Source organism: Pelophylax lessonae (assembly GCF_965119305.1).
Source record: "Pelophylax lessonae genome assembly, chromosome: 5".
NCBI lineage: Eukaryota > Metazoa > Chordata > Amphibia > Anura > Ranidae > Pelophylax > Pelophylax lessonae.
This window is the reverse complement of record NC_138772.1, coordinates 436,580,533-436,604,225: the sequence shown is the minus strand read 5'-3', so window position 1 is coordinate 436,604,225 and position 23,693 is coordinate 436,580,533. Positions and strand designations below refer to the sequence as shown.

The 23,693-nt window shown below is 43.6% G+C and overlaps 1 protein-coding gene across 2 annotated transcripts in view; it reads right to left on the bottom strand.

Annotated features, from left to right (window-relative positions):
- YTHDF3 (YTH N6-methyladenosine RNA binding protein F3) overlaps positions 1–23,693 on the bottom strand; it is a 71,515-nt gene that overhangs the window by 27,236 nt on the left and 20,586 nt on the right. The window contains exons 2-4 of one of the 2 annotated variants that reach the window (XM_082259214.1): positions 19,018–19,076; positions 9,528–9,613; positions 3,686–5,266 (exon numbers count right to left, since the gene is read on the bottom strand). In XM_082259214.1, coding sequence (XP_082115340.1) covers positions 3,686–5,266; positions 9,528–9,593 — 1,647 coding nt within the window. In that variant the 5' untranslated portion in view covers positions 9,594–9,613; positions 19,018–19,076. The remainder of the gene's footprint in view (positions 1–3,685; positions 5,267–9,527; positions 9,614–19,017; positions 19,077–23,693) is intronic. The other variant, XM_082259213.1, reaches the window with a different exon arrangement.

The window sequence follows — 23,693 nt, the reverse complement described above, 5'->3', positions numbered from 1 at the left end:
GCCTTCTATGGGACTGACAGGTTTGGACTAAAACCCCCTAAAAACATTCCGCAGTCGGAACAAACAATTACCCCTTGAAGTAACCGGTCTTGCACCGCCCCAAAGAGGACTTGCAATCGGTCCAGGGACAGACGCACATTGGAAGGAAAGAACCTCTCTGGAGCGTAAGAACGAAACACGATCTTGTAGCCAAACCATATCACTTAGTGGACCCATTTGTCTTGTCTTGCATCAAGGAGGTACACAGGTCCCGGAAACCAGCAAAGACTTCCCCCCCCACCCCAGGCACAGGTGAGGGCACACCTTAATGCAGAAGGAGCCTTGTCTGCAGTTCTGGAGAAACCCGCTTTGGACTTGCCAGACCAAGTTCGCTTGGATCTTCCCAAAGAGGCCTTGAAAGGCTTTGAACCCTTGTCAGTTGACCCTGAGGGACGGAAAAAAATTCTGTGAGCTGAGAAGGGCGGGCCACGTCTGCGACGAGGTTCCTTACCCTTACTAGCCTGCGGACGAAAGGTGTTCTTCCCCCGTGAGACTCCTAATGATGTCATCCAAGGTAGCTAAAAACTGGAGATCCGGTAGCAGTTTTTACATATTTAAAAAAAAAAAAAAAAAAAAAAAAAAAAAAAAAAAGATTCCAAACAGGCGATCTCTTTGAAAAGGAAGATCAGTTAAGGCTTTTTTTTTTTTTTTTTTAAAAAGGTCTGGTTAGCAGCCCAACATTTGAGCCACAAAACACGCCTAAGGACCACTGCCGAAACAGACAGTCTAGAAATCAGGGGAGCCACATCCAAAGAGGCATCACAGATAAACTGCAGCCCTGGACCAACTAGTCCGCCTGCTCCACAAAGACAGGGGGGAGCTGCTCACCCTCCAGGTCATGGCGTAAAAGCTTAGCCCACTAGGACAGAGTTTATGACACCAGGGCAAGGGTGAAGACGGGTCTGGGTACCGAGCCAGGCACAGTGAACATACTGTGGGCCACAGCCTCAGCCTGTCAGCCAGATCCTTAAAAGCCGGTGATCCTTCTACCGCAATCATAGTTGCCTTATTCAACCTGGAAACCAGGGCATCCAAAACTGGTTTAACAGTTCACTTCTTAAGGAGGCATTCTTCAAATGGGTACCCAATTGCAAATCACTTAGGGAACAGAAAAAGGACACTTTGAACGTTACCTTTCTTTTGCGACAAATCTGTAAAAATAGGAAGGAAACGGAAACACCTTCGCCACTCTAGACAGCTTGCAAGTGCCAAAAGGAAGCGGTTCCTCCGCCGCATCAGCTGCGTCCTCCATTTTTAAAGTCTCATGCACTGAAAAACAGTGTGTCCACCACCTCCTTTTCGTGCGCAGCTACAGGAAACTCAGGGTGCAGACCCCTCAGGGCGGGCCTCGACCGTGACAGCAAGATCAGAGTCAGAATCTGAGGAGACAGATTAAGTAGGGGAAGGATGGGGTGTTTTTTACTACCCCGCCGCCCAAAAGCCACCTCCACCTGGGACACAAAAGACTCCAGGACTGACGTCAGTGCATCAATGGATGGTTGGGACCGGGAGGGCTCCGCAGGCTCTGGGAGGGGGTCAGGTGGGAAGAAGTGCTCCAAGGACTCAATGAGGAATAAGGGTACCCCACAAAATTTCAGAAAAACACTGCTAAGGGACACCCTCATCACGCTGCTAGCACCACCCAGTCGCCAGCCAAAGAGCAACCCCTGATCCTGCAGCAGAGAGGGAGAGGACCCCACCAGAATCACCACCCCACCATGCAGTCACCGGCAGCACAAGGATCAAAGCACTATACGTGCAGCGTCCACAAAAGGAGAGGCCCAGGAGTCAGCACCAGGGGATAAGGAGGGGCTCCCACAGCTAAAATGGATGCTTAGAAGGCTCCACAGTAATAGCTGCCATTCAATGCCGGACTAACGTAAAATGGCAGTCGTTGCTACACAAACATGGCCGCCAGCCTAAACAGAAAATCGGCTACCCAGGGACCCAGGCAAGACACACAGAAAGAAGGGGGGGGGCCGTGGCAGGTTCCCCCACTGAAGCACAGCCCCCCGACAAATTCTTCTGGTCATGGGAGGCGTACCCCCCCCCCCCCCCCCATTTCCCATCGCCAGTACAGCACCCTGTATAACCCCAGTATAGATGGAGGGGAAAGGGGGGCGCAGATGACCCACAAGACCAGACTTGAGGAATGGGCTGACGGGAAGGAGAGGAACATGGGGGTCTGACTGTCCCAGGGAGGGGCCCGCGTCCACTCCAAAAACCCTACAGGGGGAGAGGGGGAATAGCTAATCGCCATACCAGGAACCAGGCGGGCACCGCTCAACAGAACCTCCTTGCCATTGAAATGTGGGGCTGTCGACCAGGAAGAATGCTATGACGCAGGTTGAGACCCACTCGTATGTGACCTCGCGAGGCATTTAACTCGCAGGCCAGCCCCCATCCAGTGGGGCTATGTCGCAGCCGACCTAGCAAGGAGCTGGCCAGACCAGGGTGACCAAGAGAAAAAAAAAAATATATAATCTAAAAAAATAAAAAAAACTGCCAGGACCAGGGATCCCAACAAGGAACTAAGTCCTTACTCCTGACTAGGCAGAAAAAGAAAACTGAGTACCTATAGCAGAGAGGGAGAGTATGCCCCCTGGGACTGCCCATATGGTCAAGAATATCAGGAGCTGTGTCCATCGGTGAATGAAAGTGAAATCACGATTCTCATTTTATACAGAATCGTGCAGCTCTAGCAGCAGCCAGCCGCTTAACCAGCATGATAAAAAAAAAAGGTCTGCCGATCGGCAGCCACTGGTTAAGAGCGCTGACCAGTGCGTTTTGGCAGGGGAGGCGTCCCCGGTCAGAACACAATAGCTCAGTGGGGGAGATCGCTATACTAACATCAGATTGTTAGTACAGGATCGCCTCCCTGAGTTCATCAGTTTCTTTGTTCAGCCCGCTGGGTTAAAAAAAAAAAAAAACTGTGTACCAGGCTTAAGTAGTGTTCCAAAGACATGTGAATTACAAGTGCGATGGAACAGAATTACAAATCCTTTAGCAAGTAACAGTTTAAATGTTTTTAAACCTTGTATTTAGCCATTAGACTAGTGGCTATTAACTGCTGCTGTGTTATGTACTTTGTAGAGGTCAGGTAATAAACCGTTCCTAGTTGTTGGACCTCTCCATGATTGCAAAGTTTGAGATTCAGAGGCTAGAGAAAAAGTAAAACTGATTGGTGCTTTTACAGTCATTTATTTTGGACTTGTTTTGATAGCTCATAGGTCCTCATCATGCAATTTGTTCAGAAATGTTCTCTAAGTAATCAACTGCATTTGAAGCCATATGATATTTAAAATTCACACATTTGGACTCCAATTATAACTTCTGAAGGCAATGATTTGCACCAATGCTTACTTAAAATAATAAATTCATGTTCTTTTGCAATTGACTTTTCACTTTTATCTGTTCAAAACTTGGAAAACTGTGTTTTTTTTTTTTTTTAGATAACATTCAATACAATTATGTATAAATATGTGACATTCAATGCCACTGATTTAAGTTTGGGACATCTGTTACCGGCATTTATCATGAGAATGGCATGTCAAACAGATCAACATGTGGTCCCAAAATAATAGAAAATCTGGGAGCACACATGCACATGACGTAGTCAAAAAGCTCAAACTGAGAATTCACTTACCCTACGCATGGCTTCCTCCTCTTCTTGACGCTTCTCATAATGTGCAAAGTCATCAAAGATAGAGGTTGTATGCTTGAAAGTTGCAATAATTTTAAGAACTTGCTTGGCTTTTTCTAGGGGTACCTCTTGAGTGTCTCTTGAGTTGGTAACAGGCTTATTATCGTTGTTTTCCAAACGAATGTGTCGCAATTGGTTATTGGGAACGTCTTTCACAAAGACCCATTTGACTTCAAACTTTCCCTTCCATTTGTCTTGGGACCAAACTCCAGCATATGCATTGTAGTCCACTACAGACTTCATTTCTGCAACGCCACAAAAATGTCCACTTCCATTTACACTGAAGAGTAAATAAAGTGGCCCTTTCCCATTTAAAGATCGATAAGCAGCATCCAAACGCTTATTGCCATGTTCAGTACTGCACCAAATTGAGTATTTGATAGAACGGTGAATGTCATCCTCAGAGTAGCTTTTAATTATAAAGACTCGCCCGTTTTTCAGACTCCAATCAAAGTCTTTGGGATTATAGTTGTTTATGGCCTTCAGTTTCTCCAGTACAGGGTGAACCTCAACACCAGAAGGCAAGGAGCTAACAGGCACAACACCTAAGCTAAAGTTCTCATTCCCAGAGATATTGTTCTGATTGAAGCCCACTCCCCTGTTCCTAGGTGCCACCCAGCGGTTTTGAAGCTGTTGCTGCACCTGATGTGTTGGGGCCTGCTGCTGAGGTCCTTGTTGCTGCTGTGGTTGTTGCTGTAGCTGCTGTTGAGGCAGTTGATTTTGCACCATTGGTAGAGGCTGATTTAATGGCTGAGGCTGTTGAATTACAGGCTGAGGTGGCATAACTGGTTGAGCTAGTGGGGTCTTTACAACAGCCCCCTTATCATCCCAAGTTCCAATATTAATGTTGTGTTTTATAGGCGGGGGAGGAACTGCAGTACTACCAACACCCACATTGCCCTTGGGTTTTAGTTTAGGCTGAGGTTTCGCTGGTTTTCGAGCAATGGCAGCCCATGAGGTTGGCTTAGGTGCTGAACTGCTAACTGGGGGAACACTGTTTGCAGCTATACTAGTCATTCCTGCACTAGTCAAAGCTGACCCAACAGTTTTTGTCACGGCAGCTGTCATATCTCCTCCGATTTTCAGTCCGGTCATTCCTTGTTCAATGCTGTTAATGCCCGGCACTTTGCTCAGAGTATCGCTGCCAAAACCAGCTTGCCCATCAGCAATGGCTCTACCAAGGGAACTAGGAGGATATCCATAGCTGCTGCTATATGCAGAACTTTGTGTTGATTGTCCCTGAGATCCACTTGTCCCCCATGTGGAGAAATCTGCATTCCCAGGAAAAAAGTTAAACCCATGCTGGCTTAGGAAAGGAGGAGTGTTCCCCAAAGCTCCAGGCTGACTAAACACTCCATCCGGTATGTAGTGGTGTTCTCCATTGCTCATCTGTCCATACAAGTATGGCATTGGTGGGTCCCCAGCAGTTGACCATGCTGCCTCACCAAGGGAGTAAGGAAATCCAATGGATGGAGCATAATAACTAGGCATGTATGGGTCTGACATTGGTGGATAGCTATTACTCTGCAACAGAAAACAAAAAGGTAGGTTTTAACATCATTGGACAAAATTAAGGCATGTGTGTAAAACAGTAAATAGCACCAAACAAGCATTGAAACCCATTAAATATTACTTGAAAAGGGTTGAGACAGTTTTGATCAAATAAAAACATAGAAAACAAAGTTTTAAAACAAAATCATGGCGTGTTAACCAGGAAGTCCTGGTATGACTTGACGAACGTGCTCTTCATTAGAGAATTGAGAGGGGCCTAGAAACCTAACACTGATTGTCAATCGAATCGTACCAGTATCATGGGTTGATTTTTAAACACTGCAAAAGTACCATATTCATTAAATCGCAGGAACAGTGGTCTCCAAACTATGGCCCTATGCTCGCCTTTATCTAGCCCACTAATACAAGACACTGTTCCTCACACTGATACAAGACTTTTCCTCCCACTGACACCAATGATGGGGCATTGTTCCTCACACTAACACCAACAGTGTACAGCCCTCTATAGCGCCTTTTGCTTTATCCAGCCTTTGGGGTACCTTTCTTCCCACTGACGACAATGATGGGGCTCTGTTCATCCCACTGGAACAAACGATGGGGCACTATTCCTCACACCAACACCAACGACTGGGTGCTATTTCTCCCCTAATATAAAGCATTGCTTACTCCAAACAATGCCAAGACAATTTCTCCCAATGACCTCAATCTGGTCCCCCTAAAGTCTAAAAGGAAAGTAAACGGGCTCCATATTTAGAAAGTCTAGAGACCCCTGCTCTAGTAGACCATGCACAAGCATCTCAACTTTGGGAAAAGTTAAGGCATTGGAAGGGCCGAGTTTGCAAAAGGTATGTAAAGTATGAAGTTACAAAAAAAATAAATAAGTAGGTATTTCAGGCTTGCATGTCTACAGTACAAGCAGGTAAATCCTTCATAACAGGGCAGCTGTAAACTGAGCCCTTTTGGAAAAACAGTCATGCTAAGCCTGACTACCAAAGGTAGTTCCTGAATTAAAATGTACTACCCTAATAACTGGTTTGTCTCAGCACCTTTGATTTGAGGAATGGAATTAGCCTTGATAAATCCCTGGTTGCTCCCACACCCTTAACCACTTGCCGACTGCCTAACGCCGAGCAATTTTTCTGGCTCTGAGGAAGGGGGTTCGCCCCTGAAACGCGTCAGCCCAGCCATAGCAGCCCCATGTGACACTGCATGCCATTCAGCTTTGCGTGGGACTTTGGCTACCTTGGAGAGATTTTATGTGCAATATTGATGTGTGTATTATCACACCTGTCTTGTGAGTATACTGTATACTTTTTAATATTTTAATAAATGCTTCCAGTGGTGATGCACTAGGTCGGTGCGCCCCTTTTTCTTTTGTCTAAAAACTTAGCCAACCAGGTAACATGGAGCTCAACCAGCAACAACCGGAGCTCACCTAAAAGCACATACACCTTCAAAGAGAATGGTTTCTATTTAAACAGCAGCCTGCAAAACCTTGAGACCAAAAAAGAGGCATCTAAGGATACCAACACATCCACCTTGTAGAATTTTGTGAACGTGTGCACTGATGACCAAGTTGCCACCTTGAAAACTTGCATCACTGACGCCTGATGGCGAAAAGCCCAAGAGGCACTCAGCGCCCTAGTAGAATGCACCTTCACAAGGAAAGGAGAAACCTGACCCTTTAGCAAATAAGCTTGAACCACCGTCTGCCTGATCCATCTGGATATGGTCGCAGCAGACGCAGCCAACCCTTTGAGGTCCTTCAGTGAGGACAAGGTCTGATTTCCTGAAAGAGTCAGTAGCCACCAGGTAAACTCAAATTGCCCGAACCACATCCAAAGAATGAAAAGCCATTTCCTTGGGATGCTTGGGCTTAGGACAGAGTGAAGGCAGCACAAGGTCTTCATTCAGATGAAAATCAAACCACCTTAGGAAGGAACGACTATGGGGGGGGGGGGTCGATGTACCACTATCTCTTTGGACCACGCCGCCATTTCAGATACTCTGCGGGCAGAGGCAATAGCCATCAAAAAGGCTATCTTCTGTGAAAGAGTAAGCAGAGGAATCTCCCTAATGTTTTCAAAAGGTTTTGAAGAACAGATAAAACAAAATTAAAGGTCCCACGGAGGTAGCGGGGATCGTCTCAGAGGAGCCATATGGCCAACCCCTTGTACAAAACTGCAATTTAAAGGCATACATAGCTAAAGGACATTGGAAAAAACACAGACAAGGCCGACACTTAGCCTTTGATAGTGCCCAAAGCCAACAGCTGTTCGACCCCTTTTTTAAAAAAAAGGCCAAAATCCTAGCCACCGAAAACAGGCGAGGATGCACCTTCAGCGATTCACACCATAAGATGTACGATTTCCACATACAATGATAAATCTTCCTGGAAGTAGACTTCCTGGCCTTCAAAGTGTAGGAATCAAAATCTGAAAGACCTCTGTCCTTCGATACTTGGCTTTCAACAGTCATGCCGTTCAAGCCAGAAACCGGATGATGCACCTTTGGTGGCACAGTCCACCTAGTGAAAACCGCATCCACGAAGGGGTATCGCCTTTTAAAGCGCTTAGGCACCACTAACATTTGTTTGATGTGCCCCAACTGTTCATTGACAATGTTGTCAAAAAGTTCCGGACAGGGAAACACCTTGTCTGACGTCTGAGATTTGCGAGTACCAAAAAGACACCTGCGGTCCCTGACGCTGTAGACTCATTCGCCATTTTTAAGGTTTACCGCACCGACACCAAGTGCCTCCCCCAGCTCACTTTCCCACGCGGCAGTTGACGAGGAAATGTCCTTCTCGCCATCAGAATGATGCAGATCCACCAGGATGGTATGCGTCCACATCTACCTCAGAATCTGGGGATTCTACAGAGGAGGTGGAGGCAAAGGGCGCTTTCGGCAGGTGGCATTTTTTTAAAACTAAATCCACTTTTGACACCAGGCTTTCCAAAACTGCTGTAAAAGCAGACAGGGGCTGTGACCTGGAGGGTCCCGCAACTGCACTAAGGGGGTCTGTAGGTGAGATTTGGTCCTGAGACTTCATTAGCACTGAGTATAAAAAAAAGCAGTGTCAATTTAAGAAAAGTCGCAAAAAATGCGATCCACACCGCTGCACCAATGGTCCCACAAGTCCCAGCCCTAACATAGCTTTCAGCAGGGTGAGGAATCACAGGAACAGACCACCAAAAGAGTCCGGAGGCTTTAGAAACGTTCTGTGCAGAGAATAGAAACAATCTGACACAGGAAACCGAAAAACAGCTGGGTCATGGCCGCCCCATGCATTCCTATGGGAAACTACCAAAGCATGGCTGCCAATGCATTACATTGAGAACATTTTTAAATTAATGCAGAGCAGAAAGACTACAGCAAAATGGCGACCCCCACACCGCGCCATGCGGTCTCCATTACCCCCTGGGGAGTCAGACAGAGGCATCAGTGGGTCCCCAGGAGGAGAGCGACTCAGGGCATCCCAGGTCGTGTGCATCCCGCCGAGGTGTTTCATTTGCGGGCCCACCGCCTGTCGTGGTGAGGTCTAGTGATAGACTATACCCTGCTCGCTGGCCAGGCTGGGAGACCTTAAGGATCTGGGACATCCAGTCCGAAACCCCGATGGCTGTAGCTTGTAGTTCTCTCAGGAACACTAACTAAAAAATAAAGTCTTACAAAAAAGGTTCCCAAAAACAAACAGCCAAGACCAAAGTCCCAGCAGGGAACTAGGTCCTACTCCTAAACAAGGCAGAAACAAACCGTGGGCTATAGCAGAGTGGGTGGGTGTATGACTGCAAGGACTGCCCCATAGGCGTGGTAAAGTTTTTTCCTGCTCAGTGTCCTACTCCTGTAGGGGCAGCATAACCCAATGGTCAAAAAGATATGGAAATGCGTCTGTCAATGAACGATAGAGAAAAACACTTTTGAAGGAAAACACTTTAGAAAGTGATCATACGGTAATCTGAAATTACCTGAAGCGACAAGTAGAAAATGACCAGATTGTACAATTGTCGCTTAATCAGCACAGTATTCATCCGAAAACACAATACAATACATCACTTCCAAAATTTTTATTTGGCTGTGCAAAAATGTTTTTTTAACTAGTATCCTCTTCATTTTCAATAGGAGACTAGCATGCAAAAGAAAATGGACGATCATTTGTCTGATAAGCTCATAATGTGTACCATGATTTAGACATTAAAAAGCTGTGGGCTGTAAGTCAACAACAGCAACCAAGCTAAGACATTCAACTTCACAAGTTGCAATTTTAACCAACCTGATTCGTCTGGCTAGTTAAATATGGCTCAAAGTCGTCATCGTTTACTGCATCTTTCTGATGCATTGAACCGTTCTGCACTGCAACTGAAAAAACAAAAAAAACAGTTAGAAATCAGAGCAGCTGTACACAGTGTTCATTTATACACATCTATAATTCAATAGAAGGCAAGCATAACAGTAACAAACGTGTTACCTCTTCGGAAAAACCTTTTAGCAGGATCATCAAATCTGACAGACAGTCTGTTTTTACAATACCTGAACTTGTGAATGTGCTAATGGACACCTTAGCAGATAGATATACAAGCCAACTTAAACCGGTCACAATGTATGATTGCAGTAAACATCTCTTTACACATTTTTAGTTCAGCCTACAAATTTTAACAAGTCTAGTCTGTAAATATAAACTTAGCAAAAACTATAACCTTCTTAATAGGAGAAAAAAAAAAAGTTATGCCAGTTATGAGTTATTCAAGTGCCCATAGCAGAGGAATTTGTACAATTTAAATTACACCTTAGAGTCTAAAATGTAACTTCCAACTAATGACACTGACGCTACATGAAGTTTTAGGTAGCTAGAGATTCCATCAGGACCAGGAATATATGCTTGTATAATGCTTTCAAAGTACTTTCCATTTACTTTAACCCCTTGTCTACCAAGGAATGTTTATAATATCCTGGTATTGAAGGGGTTTACCTGCTTACCGTCCAGCCTATTGTCATAGGCTTGCTATTGGGGGCAGTAAGCATGTGGGAGAACCCAAGACCGCCACAGAGGGACCCAAAAAAGATTGAGGGTCTGGCTGCTCTGTTCAAAACCATTGCACAGAACAGGTAAGTATGACATGTTTGTTTTTTTAAAGGACAATCTCTAGAATCACTTTCACAGTCAACAGTAGAAAACAGCATGCGGTGGGAGAGCAGGTATTCCACACACCTGAAAGAGTGGAATACTTTAAACACCACTGCTTTCTGCACTCTGGCCATCCAAAAAGTAGGTATATTTCCTCTTTTTTTTAATCCGGTATACTTTTGAATAAAGCTTCTCTTACAAATGTAAATGGTTCCTAGCCACAAAGTGATTCCATATGGTTACATGGTTAGTGAGGTTGACAAAAAAAAAAAAAAAAAAAAAAAACACCAGTCCATCTTATGGGGTATGTGTGTGTGTATGTGTTTATGTCAATAGTACATTGTGGTTGCTAAGGTGCCCATCTAATAGTTTTTTGAAACCATTGATGCTCCCTGCTGATACCACTGCCTGTGGAAGAGAATTCCACATCCTTACCGCTCTGACAGTAAAGAACCCTTTACGCAGTTCAAGATTAAACCGATTCTCTTCTAATGGCCACGTGAAAAGTTTGTTCTCTATGCTAGGATTGCCAGTAGGGTATTTGTTCATTGATATCATATCCCTTCTCAAGTGTCTTCTCCAGAGCGAATAGGTTCAATGCTAGTCTTTCCTCATAGCTGCAATGCTAGTCTTTCCGCATAGCCAAAGTCCTCCAGTCCCTTTATTACACCTTGTTGCCCTTCTCTGGACTGGTGCCTGGAACTGGACAGCATACTCAAGATCTCTAGAGTGGATCCCCTTTTTAATACATGCCAATATTCTATTGGCTTTGCTTGCAGCAGTTTGGCATAGCATGCCATTTCAGTTTTTAATGGGTCAGAAAACCTAGATTGGCACTGTGCAAATAAGCTGTAGTGCTGCAAAGCAGGAAGCAGAACCTGAAGATCACCAATAGAAGATCACCAATAGAAGGTCCGCATTACCAGTAGCAGGTCCGAATCACCAGTTCCAGGTCACCAGTAGTAGGTCCCGATCACCAGTAGCAGGTCTCTCCTCGAAGGCTGCATAGGAGAAGTTTTGGTTTCAAAAGATCCCGGGCCAGTGTGCAATAATTTCCAAGGTCTTTTTATATCGGCAATCTGGTGAGTGGGGAACCGTGAGGGGCACCTTATCACTTTGCAAGCACTTTTGATTACTTGGCACTTTGGCACTTTATTTGGATCACACTAAGGACTTTTCTTCTCAAGCACTGAATATTTACTTGGACTTATTTACAATCACTTATGTGGATTTATGCACTTAAGCGCCGGTTCACACTGCAGCGACGCTACTTCGCACCGCGATCTCCGAGGTCGCGGTGCGAACGGCGCGCCGCGACCTCGGAGCGGCTGCCACGGACTTCATAACATTGAAGTCTATGGCGGTCGCCTCCGGGTCGCCCCAAAGAAGCTCCGGACCCTTTTTCTAGGTCGGAGCGACTTGTGTTGCTCCTATTAGAACGGGTCCGCAGCTTCCCTATGGGAGGTGACCTGCGGCGACCAGGTCGCCTCACAGGTCGCCCTAGTGTGAACCGGCACTTATAATTTATTGGTTATTGCATATATGATCATTTCAGCACTTAGCACTTTATGTTTATGACAATTTGATATATAACCAAATAGTATTGGAGCTAGCGCTGCATAAATTAGTTTACATCAGGAAGCAGAACCTACCTTGGGTAAATATGGCTGATCCCCATGTATACACTATATTGTCAAAAGTATCAGGATGCCTGCCTTTACACGCACATGAACTTTAATGGCATCCCAGTCAATAGGGTAGGGTTCAATATTGAGTTGGCCCACCTTTTGCAGCTATAACAGCTTCAACTCTTCTAGGAAGGCTGTACACAAGGTTTAGTAGTGTGTCTATGGGAGTGTTTGACCATTCTACCAGAAGCGCATTTGTGAGCTCAGGCACTGATGTTGGACGAGAAGACCTGGCTCACATTCTCTGCTCCAATTCATTCCAAAGGTGTTCTACTGGGCTGAGGTCAGGACTCTGTGCAGGCCAGTCAAGTTCCTCCACCCCAAACTTGCTCACCCTCGTCTTTATGGACCTTGCTTTGTGCACTGGTGCGCAGTCATGTTGGAACAGGAAGGGGCCATCCCCAAACCATTCCCACAAAGTTGGGAGCATGAAATTGTCCAAAATGTCTTGATATGCCGACACCTGGGTTCCCTTCAGTGGAACTAAGGGGCCAAGCCCAACCCCTGAAAAAAACACCACCACACCCCAATCCCCCTACACCAAATGATCTGGACCAGGGCACAAAGCAAGGTCCATAAAGACATGGATGAGTGAGTTTGGGGTGGAGGAACTTGACTGTCCTGCACAGAGTTCTGACCTCAACCTGAAAGAACGCCTTTGGGATGAATTAGACCGGAGACTACGAGCCAGGCCTTCCCGCCACATCAGTGCCTGACCTCACAAATGCGCTTTGTGAATTACGGTCAAACATTCCCATAGACACACTCCTAAACCTTGCAGACCGCATTCCCAGAAGAGTTGAAGCTGTTATAGCTGCAAAGAGTGGGCACACTCAGTATTGAACCCTACAGACTAAGACTGGGATGCCATTAAAGTTTATGTGCGTGTAAAGGCAGGTGTCCCAATACTTTTGACAATATAGTGTAAATAGAAATTTTAAATGTTGCAAATGTCTTAATAGAACCAGGTTTCTTTGTAAAGTGACATTTTTAATCCTAAACAGAATTCGCTCATGTTTATTGAATAACACTGAAGAAAATACATTTGCTATAAGCAAAATTGGACTAAGAAAATAAAGCTACGTGTAACTACTTCACATAACAGTGTTCTTAGGAACATGTTGGTCGCTGAAGCAGTTTTGGCAAATTATCCTATGAACCATGGCTTACACCACCTACATTTTTCTTATTCATTTTGTACTGAGTAAATATTGTTTACTATTGCAACACAAGAGAACTTGAATCAGCAAGATGTGAAAACAAAGACTTGCAGCTGGGAATACTCTTAGACAAAGAAAACTATTTCCCCATAGCTGCAACACAAGAACATGATGTATCTATCTGGGAAATACCCAACAATTTGATGAAGAAATGTCTATCAGAAAGTCTAGGATAATCAGTATCTCTCTTGTCAAGAAAACATATCACCTATTCCTGCTATGCAGCACAAGAAACCAGGAATACAAGCAGTAGTAAAGCTCCAGCTCCATGTTATTCACCAGGAAACATACCATAAGGCTACGTTCACATGTGGGCGTAGCGGATCGCGGGCAGAATCACTGCGATTCTGCCCGTGATCCGGAAATTACTGCAAATCGCGGGACGCCTGTGGGATGCCCGTGATTTGCAATGGCACCCCAAACGCTGTGCGCGATGTTGCCGCAATTTCCGCCTGCCGAACCGCATTAACATCGCGCAAACAGAATCGAGGGACGCATGATGCCCAAAAAAGGTACAAGAGCTTCTTTGGGGTGTCATGCGTCCCGCGATTTTGTTTGCGCGATGTTTCCCGCGATTCGGCAGGCGGAAACCACGGCAACATCGCACAGCGTTTGGGGTGCCATTGCAAATCACAGGCAACGCACAGGCGTCCCGCGATTTGCAATGATTTCCGGATCGAGGGCAGAATCACCGTGATTCTGCCCGCGATCCGCTACCCCCACATGTGAACATAGCCTCAAGCAAAGTTTGAGTCAGTTTTCGGTTTATTAAAACGCAGCAGCTACAAAAAGTGTAGCTGCTGACTTTTATTAAACAGTCACTTACCTGTCCCACGATCCAGAGGGGTACTCACCCCAGCCATGTTCGCCCCGCATCCTCCCTCAGCGGAATCTCTACCATGGGCACCCGGCTGTGACAGCTTGCGGCTTCACAGCCGGGTGCACACTGCGCATGCGAAAGTGGCACTGTGCTCTGACTGGTCCTGAAGTCTTCTAGGACCCGTCATGTGTCCCAGAAGACTTTGGGAAGGAGAACTTCCGCTACCAATCGCCTAAGGCGACCGGAACGGAAGTGAGAGCAGGTACCTATCAAAATCATCACTTGAGGCCAGTCACTTCACTGGGTATATGGAAAGATTTACAACCACTTTGCGTTATGTTGTGCAAGACACAATGTGTTTTTAGTTTTATGAACCTTGGTTCCATGTGCTTCACTGTTCCTCCTTTCAAGTCTTTCAGTATGCTGATCCACTGAAAAACAATGCTCTCCCTACTTGGCAAGTAAGTGACTCCTAAAGTCATTGTATATTGGAATAAATAATAAATAATATATATATATATATATATATATATATATATATATATATATATATATATATATATATATATATATATATATATATATATATATATATATATATATATATATACACAGTGGGTATAGAAAAATCACATTTTGTTGCTTTGCACCCTGAAATAAAAGACAGGTTTTTGTTTTATCCAGCTGTATTTATTAGTGCAACTTATAACATCCAAGTGGAAGCTATAAGATGCCAACATGTCAGAAAAAAATTAAATCAATCAATCAAAAACAATCATTGAGTTGGAAAAAGGATCCCCCCTTATGTCATTATTTTGTTGAAGCAACTTTTGCTTTAATTCCAGCCTTTAGTCTGTTGGTATGGGTCTCTAAAGATGGATACACACTATACAGTTTTCTTTAGATTTATTCCTTTAGATTTCTCAAAACCATATAATAGGAGATCAGACCTAAACACTTTTAGTTTGTATGCAAACAGGCAGGCCCTTGCACTACATAGTTGAAGGTAAATCTATAGGCAATCCAACAACAAAAGTTGTATGGAGTGTATCCAGCTTAACTGTGTACATCTAGATCTTCACTGCAGAACTGCTCAAGTTCAGTTAAATTTGATAGTTGACTATTTGTGGACTGCAGTCTTCAAGTCATTACACAGATTTTCAAATGGGGTTAAGTCAGGGCTCAGTGATGGCGAACCTTGGCACCCCAGATGTTTTGAAACAACATTTCCCATGATGCTCAAATACACTGCAAAGTGCATAAACATCATGGGAAATGTGCTTCCAAAACATCTGGGGTGCCAAGGTTCGCCATCACTGGACTAGGCCATGCAAGGATGTTCACCCTTTTCTCCTTCAACCACTGTGTGGTCTTTTTTGCTGTGTGCTTTGGGTCATTGTCATGTTGGAAGGTAAACCGTCTCATTGACAACTTTCTTTATTCTTTATCTTTACTCATCCAAATAACGGCATTCCTACAGTAAAGCATGGAGGTGGTAACTTCCTGTTAAAAAAAAAAAAAAAAAGTGGTCATTGGGAAGGTTTACCTTCCAACATGACAATGACCCAAAGCACACAGCAAAAATGACCACACAGTGGTTGGAGGAAAAAGGTGAATGTCCCTGCATGGGCTAGTCAGAGCCCAGACTTAAACTCCACTGAAAATCTGTGGAATGACTTGAAGACTGCAGTCCACAAACCGTAACCATGAAATGTAACCTGAACTTGAGCAGTTCTGCAAAGAAGAGTGGGCAAATATTACAATGTCTAGATGTGAAAAGTTAGCAGAGACTTATCTCAACAGACTAAAAGCTGTAATTAAAGCAAAAGGTGGTCCAATAAAATACTGACATACGGGGGTGATTCTTTTTCCAACTCAGTGATTGTTTTTGAATGTTATTTTATTTTTTATTTGACATGTTGGTGTTCTTTCACTTGGATATTATAGGTTGCACCAATAAATACAGCTGGACAAACCAAAAACTGTCTTCATTTCAGGGTGCAAAGCAACAAAATGTGATCATTTTAAAGTGGGTGATTCTTTTCTATACCCACTGTACACAGGTGCATTTCACAATTTGAATATCAAAAAGTTAATTTTAAGTAATTAAATTCATAAAGTAAAACTCATTTTATATAGATGCATTATACACAGAGCAGAGTTGCATATTTCAAGCATTTCTTTCTTTTAATTTGGATTATGGCTTACAGCTAGTGAAAACCCAAAATGCAGTATCTCAGAAAATCAGATTACTACATAAGACCAATAAAAACCAAGAAAAAAATAAAAAAAGGATTTTTAATACAGAAATGTTGGCTTACTGAAAAGTATGTCCATGTACAGTATAGTAAGCACTCAATACTTGGTCAGGGCTACTTTTGCCTGAATAACTGCATCAATGGAGTGTGGCATGGAGGTAATCAGCCTATGGCACTGCTGAGGTGTTATGGAAGCCATGGGTTGCTTTGATAGCGGCCATCCCTGACTATAGAAACGTCACACTGGACCGCATGCAACGTGGATTCTGTGCCTCTCCACTCTTGCTCCAGACGCTGGGACCTTTATTTCAAAATGAAATGCAAAATTTTCCACAGACTGATGATTTTGATTTTTTAAAATGGCATTGTGAAGTGATGTCAGGTCATCGCTTCCGGGGTTATCACAGCCCAGAGATAAACAAAGCCAATCCAGTCTTATAACCACCTGAGGTCCAATGACATACAAGGTATGTGACTGGTCGGCAAGTGGTAAAGAGGAATAATAGCCATAGAGAGGAATATTGCTGACAGTCACTAAAAGCTTGTGAGGGGAATTAACCAAAACAGGAGAAGTTATGCATGCCAACCAATCAGCTTCTATCCTGCATTTTCAAAGCTTAACTAAAACTGAAGATGGAAGCCAATTGGTTACTATGCACAGCTGCTCAAGATTTGACAAATTCCCCACTCATGTCTCTTCTACAATAGAATATCATCTTCTTCCTGACAGACATTTGAGCTGCACATGCATACCAGTCTACATTCACAGTATGCCTTGGTGCCGGTGTTCTGTGAGAATTACCTAACCCGTGAGAAAAACCTACCCTCGTCACTTCCTGCCAGGAACAGCTGAGTAGCGCAGCAGTGCGCATGCTCACAGCCCCGAATACCTAATGGAGCGGCTGAGGAGCTGACTAGTGCGCATGCTCACTAGTATGAAATGATCACGGTGTTCCGTGAAAAAACCTACCCACGCGGCGGTTACGTTAAAACAGCTGTGCTGCAATAGGAGTTATCTCCGCTCCTATCCCTGTCACTACCCTGATCTTGGCTAGTAAATATAAAAGCGGCTCTCTGCTCCGTGATTTATATTTTCATACACCCGCCGCCGCTTTTATATTTACTAGCCCAGATCAGGGAAGTGACAGGGATAGGAGCGGAGATGACTCATACTGCAACACAGCTGTTTTAATGTAACCGCCGCATTACACACACTGCCGTGCGCCGGAAGTGACGAGGGTAGGTTTTTCTCATGGGTAGGTAATTCTCACGGAACACCGGAATGAACTCCCATGCGCATACCTTGTCTCTTTATCCCTATTACAGTGGAGGTGGGAGAATTGGTTTACAGAAGGAAGATAACATGGCTTGTGTTTTTAGTGCAATTAAAGTGATAAGAACACATTTCAGGCAGAATTAACAGGGGTTTTCTTTATCTACTGAAAATGTTTTAAGCCTATGTAATCGAATGCAGTCATCACATCCAAGAATTGGTAAGCTAAAATAGATTGCATTTTGTATTCCTAAATAAGGGTGACTGCCATAACTGGTGAGAAATGTGAATTTATTTAACTGAAGTAAGGCTGAAAGTTTATAATTGAAGATGAACTAAAGGATTAGTTCACATCTGAGCAATGTTTTTGGAGAGACATCATTGAATGGGCTGCGCTCCCCTCCAAAAACGCACCAAGGTAGTTGATGTACCATTTTTTTGGAGCATTTTTAAATATCACATTTTGATGTGTTTTTGGGCATTTTGTTATACAACAAAAAACCAATGTTGGCATATTTGGAGTACTATTAACAATGAATGGCACCCTAATGCTCAATATAGAATTGTGCAATCGATTCCGAGTCACTCAGATATGAACAGGGCCTTAATGTCTGAACAATGTAGTTTTCTGGCTATCATTGCAAACACCAGTTACTTATCCTGCACTACAGACTTTATCCTGTGGATATGGGTGGCTGGCACCGGGCTGCTGTGGGTGCATGTATGGCTGTGATAGACTCCCGGGAGACTAGTCCCGACTACAGACGAGGCTGTCCAATGCAAGGGAGGCGGCCTAGGAAGGCAAAATGAGGTCACAAAAATATCGGGCAGTTCCGGGGCCGATACCGATATAACGGGGGAAAGTGCATATCGGCCCCCGATAATCGGTCTATCCCTAATATATATATATATATATATATATATATATATATATATATATATATATATATATATATATATATATATATATATATATATATATATATATATACATACATACATATATATACATACACACATATATATATAAAACATACATATACACACACATACATATTACATATATACACGCGCACACACACTTTCACTAAACTTCAGCTTTGATATTTGAATGTGAATGCTAATAAATAATGCCAAGAACTGTGAGTGCTAATAAAAGATCTTTACTATGAAACTATTCATTTCACCAACTCTCAAAGTATAATTCCATGACAGGTTTAATTAAACCATTTCAGTAAACTCGATCCTAATGAAAAGTCACAAAATAAGCCAAGATCAATCACTAGATTTTTTTCCCCACATACAGTATGTATTATTGATTTGTCAAAAATATTGGAATACAAAAAAAAAATAAATAAAAAAAAGAAGAGCAGACATACCTTTGTTTCCCTGTCCTTTAGGTCTCTGCAACAACGTAGAAAAAGAAAGAAAAAGGTCACTGGAATTAAATACACAGAGAATTCTTTAGAAGTTAGAAGAAACAATACTACACTTACATGCATCTTCAAGATAATATTGTGATAAACCTGTTTTTAGGGCAGAGCCTATAGCACAATTCCATCACATTATGGACCACAAAATACACAAATATGTTAAACAAATAAAGATATGTAGGAGAAAAAAATCAAAAATCAAAAAGCAGTTCTGACAAGAAAGTTCTAGAATATAAAATTTTAACTAAACCTAAAAGTATTAATTTACAAAAAGAAAATAAAAAAAAAAACCTTAACAGACTTTATATACAATACACAGGACTGAGAAATTCTTAAAGTGGAACTCCAGGGGATTTTTTTTTTTATTGTGATTGGGAAGTTATGTGTATTGGTTTTTCATCTACATGTAGATGTTCAAGTGTTTGTAAAGTCTCAAGGTTTTTCACCTTAATGCATTCCATGCTTTAAGATGAAAAACCTTCTGTGCTGCAAATCCCCCCAGACCCCCCCCCCCCTTTTCTTACCTGAGCAGCGGCTCCAGCCACTGTCTCTCTCCTCATTGGACAAATTGATAGCAGTGGAAGCCATTGGCTCCCACTGCTGTCAATCAAACCCAGTGACATGGGAACGAGAGGCGGGAGGGCCGAGTCCCACTGTCTGTGTCAATGGGAGCAAGCACGCAGGGTGCTCCCAGGAAAAGCAGCTTTCTGTGGGGGCACCCAATGAAGAGGAGGGGCCTGGAGCGCTTTTTAGAGGAGGAGTGAGGGATTGGAAAATAAACACACAGTTGTCCCCCATCAGCTCTAATGACATGACCGCTCAGTTTTCAATCTTTACCATCAGTCACCGCTCTGCCCCTCCAGCGCTGGGTTGTGAAGAGGGTAGGAGCGGCTGGCTGAGGCTTTCAGCGGCGCACTAAAGGTGCTTTTCCACTGCATGGAACCGAACGATTTGGCTCGCTTTTGCGCTTTTCCACTGCATGGTACAGTGTTGGAACGGTTCGGAACGGTTCGGTACGGTGGCGCTTTTCCACTACATTGAACTGAACGGTACGGCTCGCTTAAACAGTACCACCTTGGTTGTGGTTCCAAGAGGGCCGTACCGATACCATATCCCACAATCCTTTGCATGCAGCCTTGACTGTTTGTCACTACTAGCCACTGATTGGTCAGAGAATCGTTATCCCACCCACTTACTACTTTAGTGGAAAAGCAAACCGTACCGAACCGTTGCAACACCGTACCATGCGGTACCATGCAGTGGAAAACCAAACCGAGCCAAGCAGGGCCGAGTGGAGCCGAGCCGGTACTTGCAGTGGAAAAGTGCCATAAGAGGCTGCGCCAGCTACTGGTCAGGTTTCTGGACAGATCCAGACATTATTGTAAGGATCCCTGCAGAGCCTAGACCACCTCTTTGACATCATCGGGCAGAAATAGGTGCAATCTTGTGAACCAGAAGAGAAGTATGGCCAAAAAAGCTTTGGCCATACTTCTCTTAATTATATTATGCCAGATTCTACCATCAGCTGTAGAGACTTTTGCTGCTCAGCGATGATCGTGGGTCACTTGCTTTACATCTTGACCATTAGGCTCGTTTAGACTAATGGAAGGCAGCAAAAATGTACAGTTTAGCTACCCGCTAACCTCCCAGCCTAAAGCTGCAATAAGTAGAAGGTCGGGGGGTATTTCCATGCCACAGCCGTAATGCTTTGCGGCAGAGTGGACTCAACATCTGTCATTCAGCGGGCGGCAAGCAATGCAAGTCCATGGTCAAGCACCACAAATGCTCAGCAACAGACGGTTGCTACTCCATTGTTGGCACAAATGGAGTTTAGAACAGGCTGCGAGGAGGCATCACATTGCTTTCTCAATAGCTGTCAGCAGCCTCTGGACCGCGATCCTAACGCAGATCGTGCTTCAGAGGCAAGGGAGATATAGACATGTCTAAATCTACCATTGACAAAATATCCTGTATTCTTTTCACTGAAAACAGATGAATTGAAAACCCATGGCACCTCCTAACCTATAGTACATTCAAAGCATTTCACATATCTTCTCTGGACCAATCACAATTTACAAGTACTTTTTTTCCTGGAGTGCCACGTTAAAAATTCGTAAATAGACACATAGTAAAAATGTGGTCTTTTTTCCAACCTTATTCACTATACGGTATATGCACAGATAACAGCTGTAATGAGCATTACTGTTCATGAGTCAGTTAATACCTTAGTCTGTATGTGGTGCCTGGGGGGAAAAAAGTAGTGAAGAGTTAGAAACCCTGTAAGGTTTTCACTGCTATCCCCGGCTTCATTAGAAAAATCTATCACAAATTAGACAGAAATTAACATTTTAAGAGAGTAATATCTGTAACGGAGATCTAATAGGGGTTCTACTCATTCACACTCTTTCCAAAACTAAAGAAAAAAAAACTTCTTGCTGAGCATGCACTTTTTAATCTCAATGACCGCCATGTTGTTTTTCTTCATTTTTTTGGGCTTTAGTCTATGTTCACATCTTGGCATTGCTATTACAGGCGTTTTTATGGGAGTTTTTACAGGCGTTTTTAGATTGAATAGAGACCAATGGAAAACGCCTATAATCTGCCCAAAAAGAAGCTCATGTACTTTGAGCGTTGGGCGTTTTGCTCACAGCGTCAAAACGCTCAGATGTGAACAGGGGCCATTGAAATGAATAGGATTTGTCTTGTTGGGCGTTTTGAGAGCTGATCCTAGAGCAGAAAAACGCCCTCAAAACGCCTACATGCGAACGGAGCCTTGAAGTTCAAAGGGATAACAACTCAGGCATACAAGGTTTGGGTTTTGCCGGGAAAAATGTGGGGAGAGTCTTCTCAATGTGACAAGGTTCTAACCTTTCCCTGCTCTATGAAATGTAGGGTTTTACTGGGGTGTATGTCTCTGTTGGAAATGGTTTTCTTCATTTCACATTACATGAATACACAAACTAATCAGAAAACTGCTAAAAAGCAAAAAAAAAAAAAAAAAAAAAAAAAAAAAACACCCAACGACATTTTTCCCCAATCTTTCAAAAAAAAAAAAAAGTGGCTTGAGTTGGGCTTTAGCTGTTGTAATATGCAAACCTTATCCATAAGTAGATTTGCCTATCCTTGAAGGGCGCTTCCAATCCGAATTTGGTTCAACACACGGACAGTGACTAGATCTTACTGATAATAAAAGCAAGAAATTAGTTCTGGAGCACTTAGCAAACCCTCTTAAGTTCCACCAACAGCTCATGCAGACAGCAAAACCACATTGCCAAGACACCAATTACTCCCCCGGTCCTACATTTGAAACTACCTTCAAAACATGTGCTACTGGTGGGTCTTCAGGATGGGCTTGGCTTTAGGGCTCAGTCACACCAGCAGATGCCTATACAGTACCAGATGATGTACGCTGTGAAGGGAACGATGCCAATGCATTTTTAAGGATGTACTGCAATATTTACTTTTTTTTCTCTCCTTTATTACATGTCACAAAATGATATTTGCTTCATCAGTGTGTCACAATGAAGTGTAATGCGTCACATCATTCCGTGCTGAAAAAAGTAGAGCATGTCCTACTTTTTTCAGTAGAAATCACAATGGTGTGAACTGAACTAGGACTACGCAGCCCTACGCATAGTGTGAATGGGCCCTAAATGGTAATACATATATGTAGGTGTATTGTAGGTGGCCATTTATAAATGCATGCAAATGTTGGTAGAAAATGAAAGGTCTCTTCTGTAAAAGGCGTAAAAAATCCAACACTTTGCCGCGCCCAAGGAGCTGCAGGTGTTGAATACAGCTGACAACACAAATAACTGTACACATCCAAACTTCTGCATAAGCATTTACCCGCACAGGCATACAGTGTATTTTTCCTATGTTGTGCATTCAGCTAAGGTCCATGTGCTTGAGGTCTAATTCAGAAGGCACAACAGAAAAATCCAAATTATTCTAAGCCCCCGTTCACATTAGTTCGCTCCGACTTCGGGGGCGACCTGTGAAGTCGCGTGCACCGCGACTTGCACGGACTTCATATAATGAATGTCTATGAAAGTCGCCTCCAGGTCGCCCCGAAGTAGTACAGGACCATTTTTCTAAGTCGGAGCAACTTGTGCCGCTCCTATTAGAACGGCTCCTGTACTACTCAATGGACCCGACGGTGCGCGACTTGCCAGGCTGACCAAGTCGCCTGGCAAGTCGTAATGGCGTGAACCGGCTCTAAAGCCAGCCAAAAATGGTTCAAATTTCAGCCGGCACCGGCTGAGACTCTAACCATGTATGGGCAGGCTGAATGTACCCGTTGATCGATCAACTTTGGTACAACCAGCCTGTCGGATTTTACATGCGATTATTGCTAGTGGCTATTATAGCCACTAGCAGTAATCACTGTGTTCTCCTGGAGGTTTGCAGGAAAGAAAGCCTGAGCATAGATCATGCAATTTTCTTTCCTTTAACCATGGGTTAAAGAGAAAAATAAGAAACCTTGACTCCAACACTGACCTCCCACTGCACTATTGTATTCTGACAGTGAAAAGTTTCCTGGTTGTCAGAATACAATGACCACTGCGGGCAATAGTCGTCAATTGACTTCAATACAACAAGCCTGCCCATCGACATTCGAC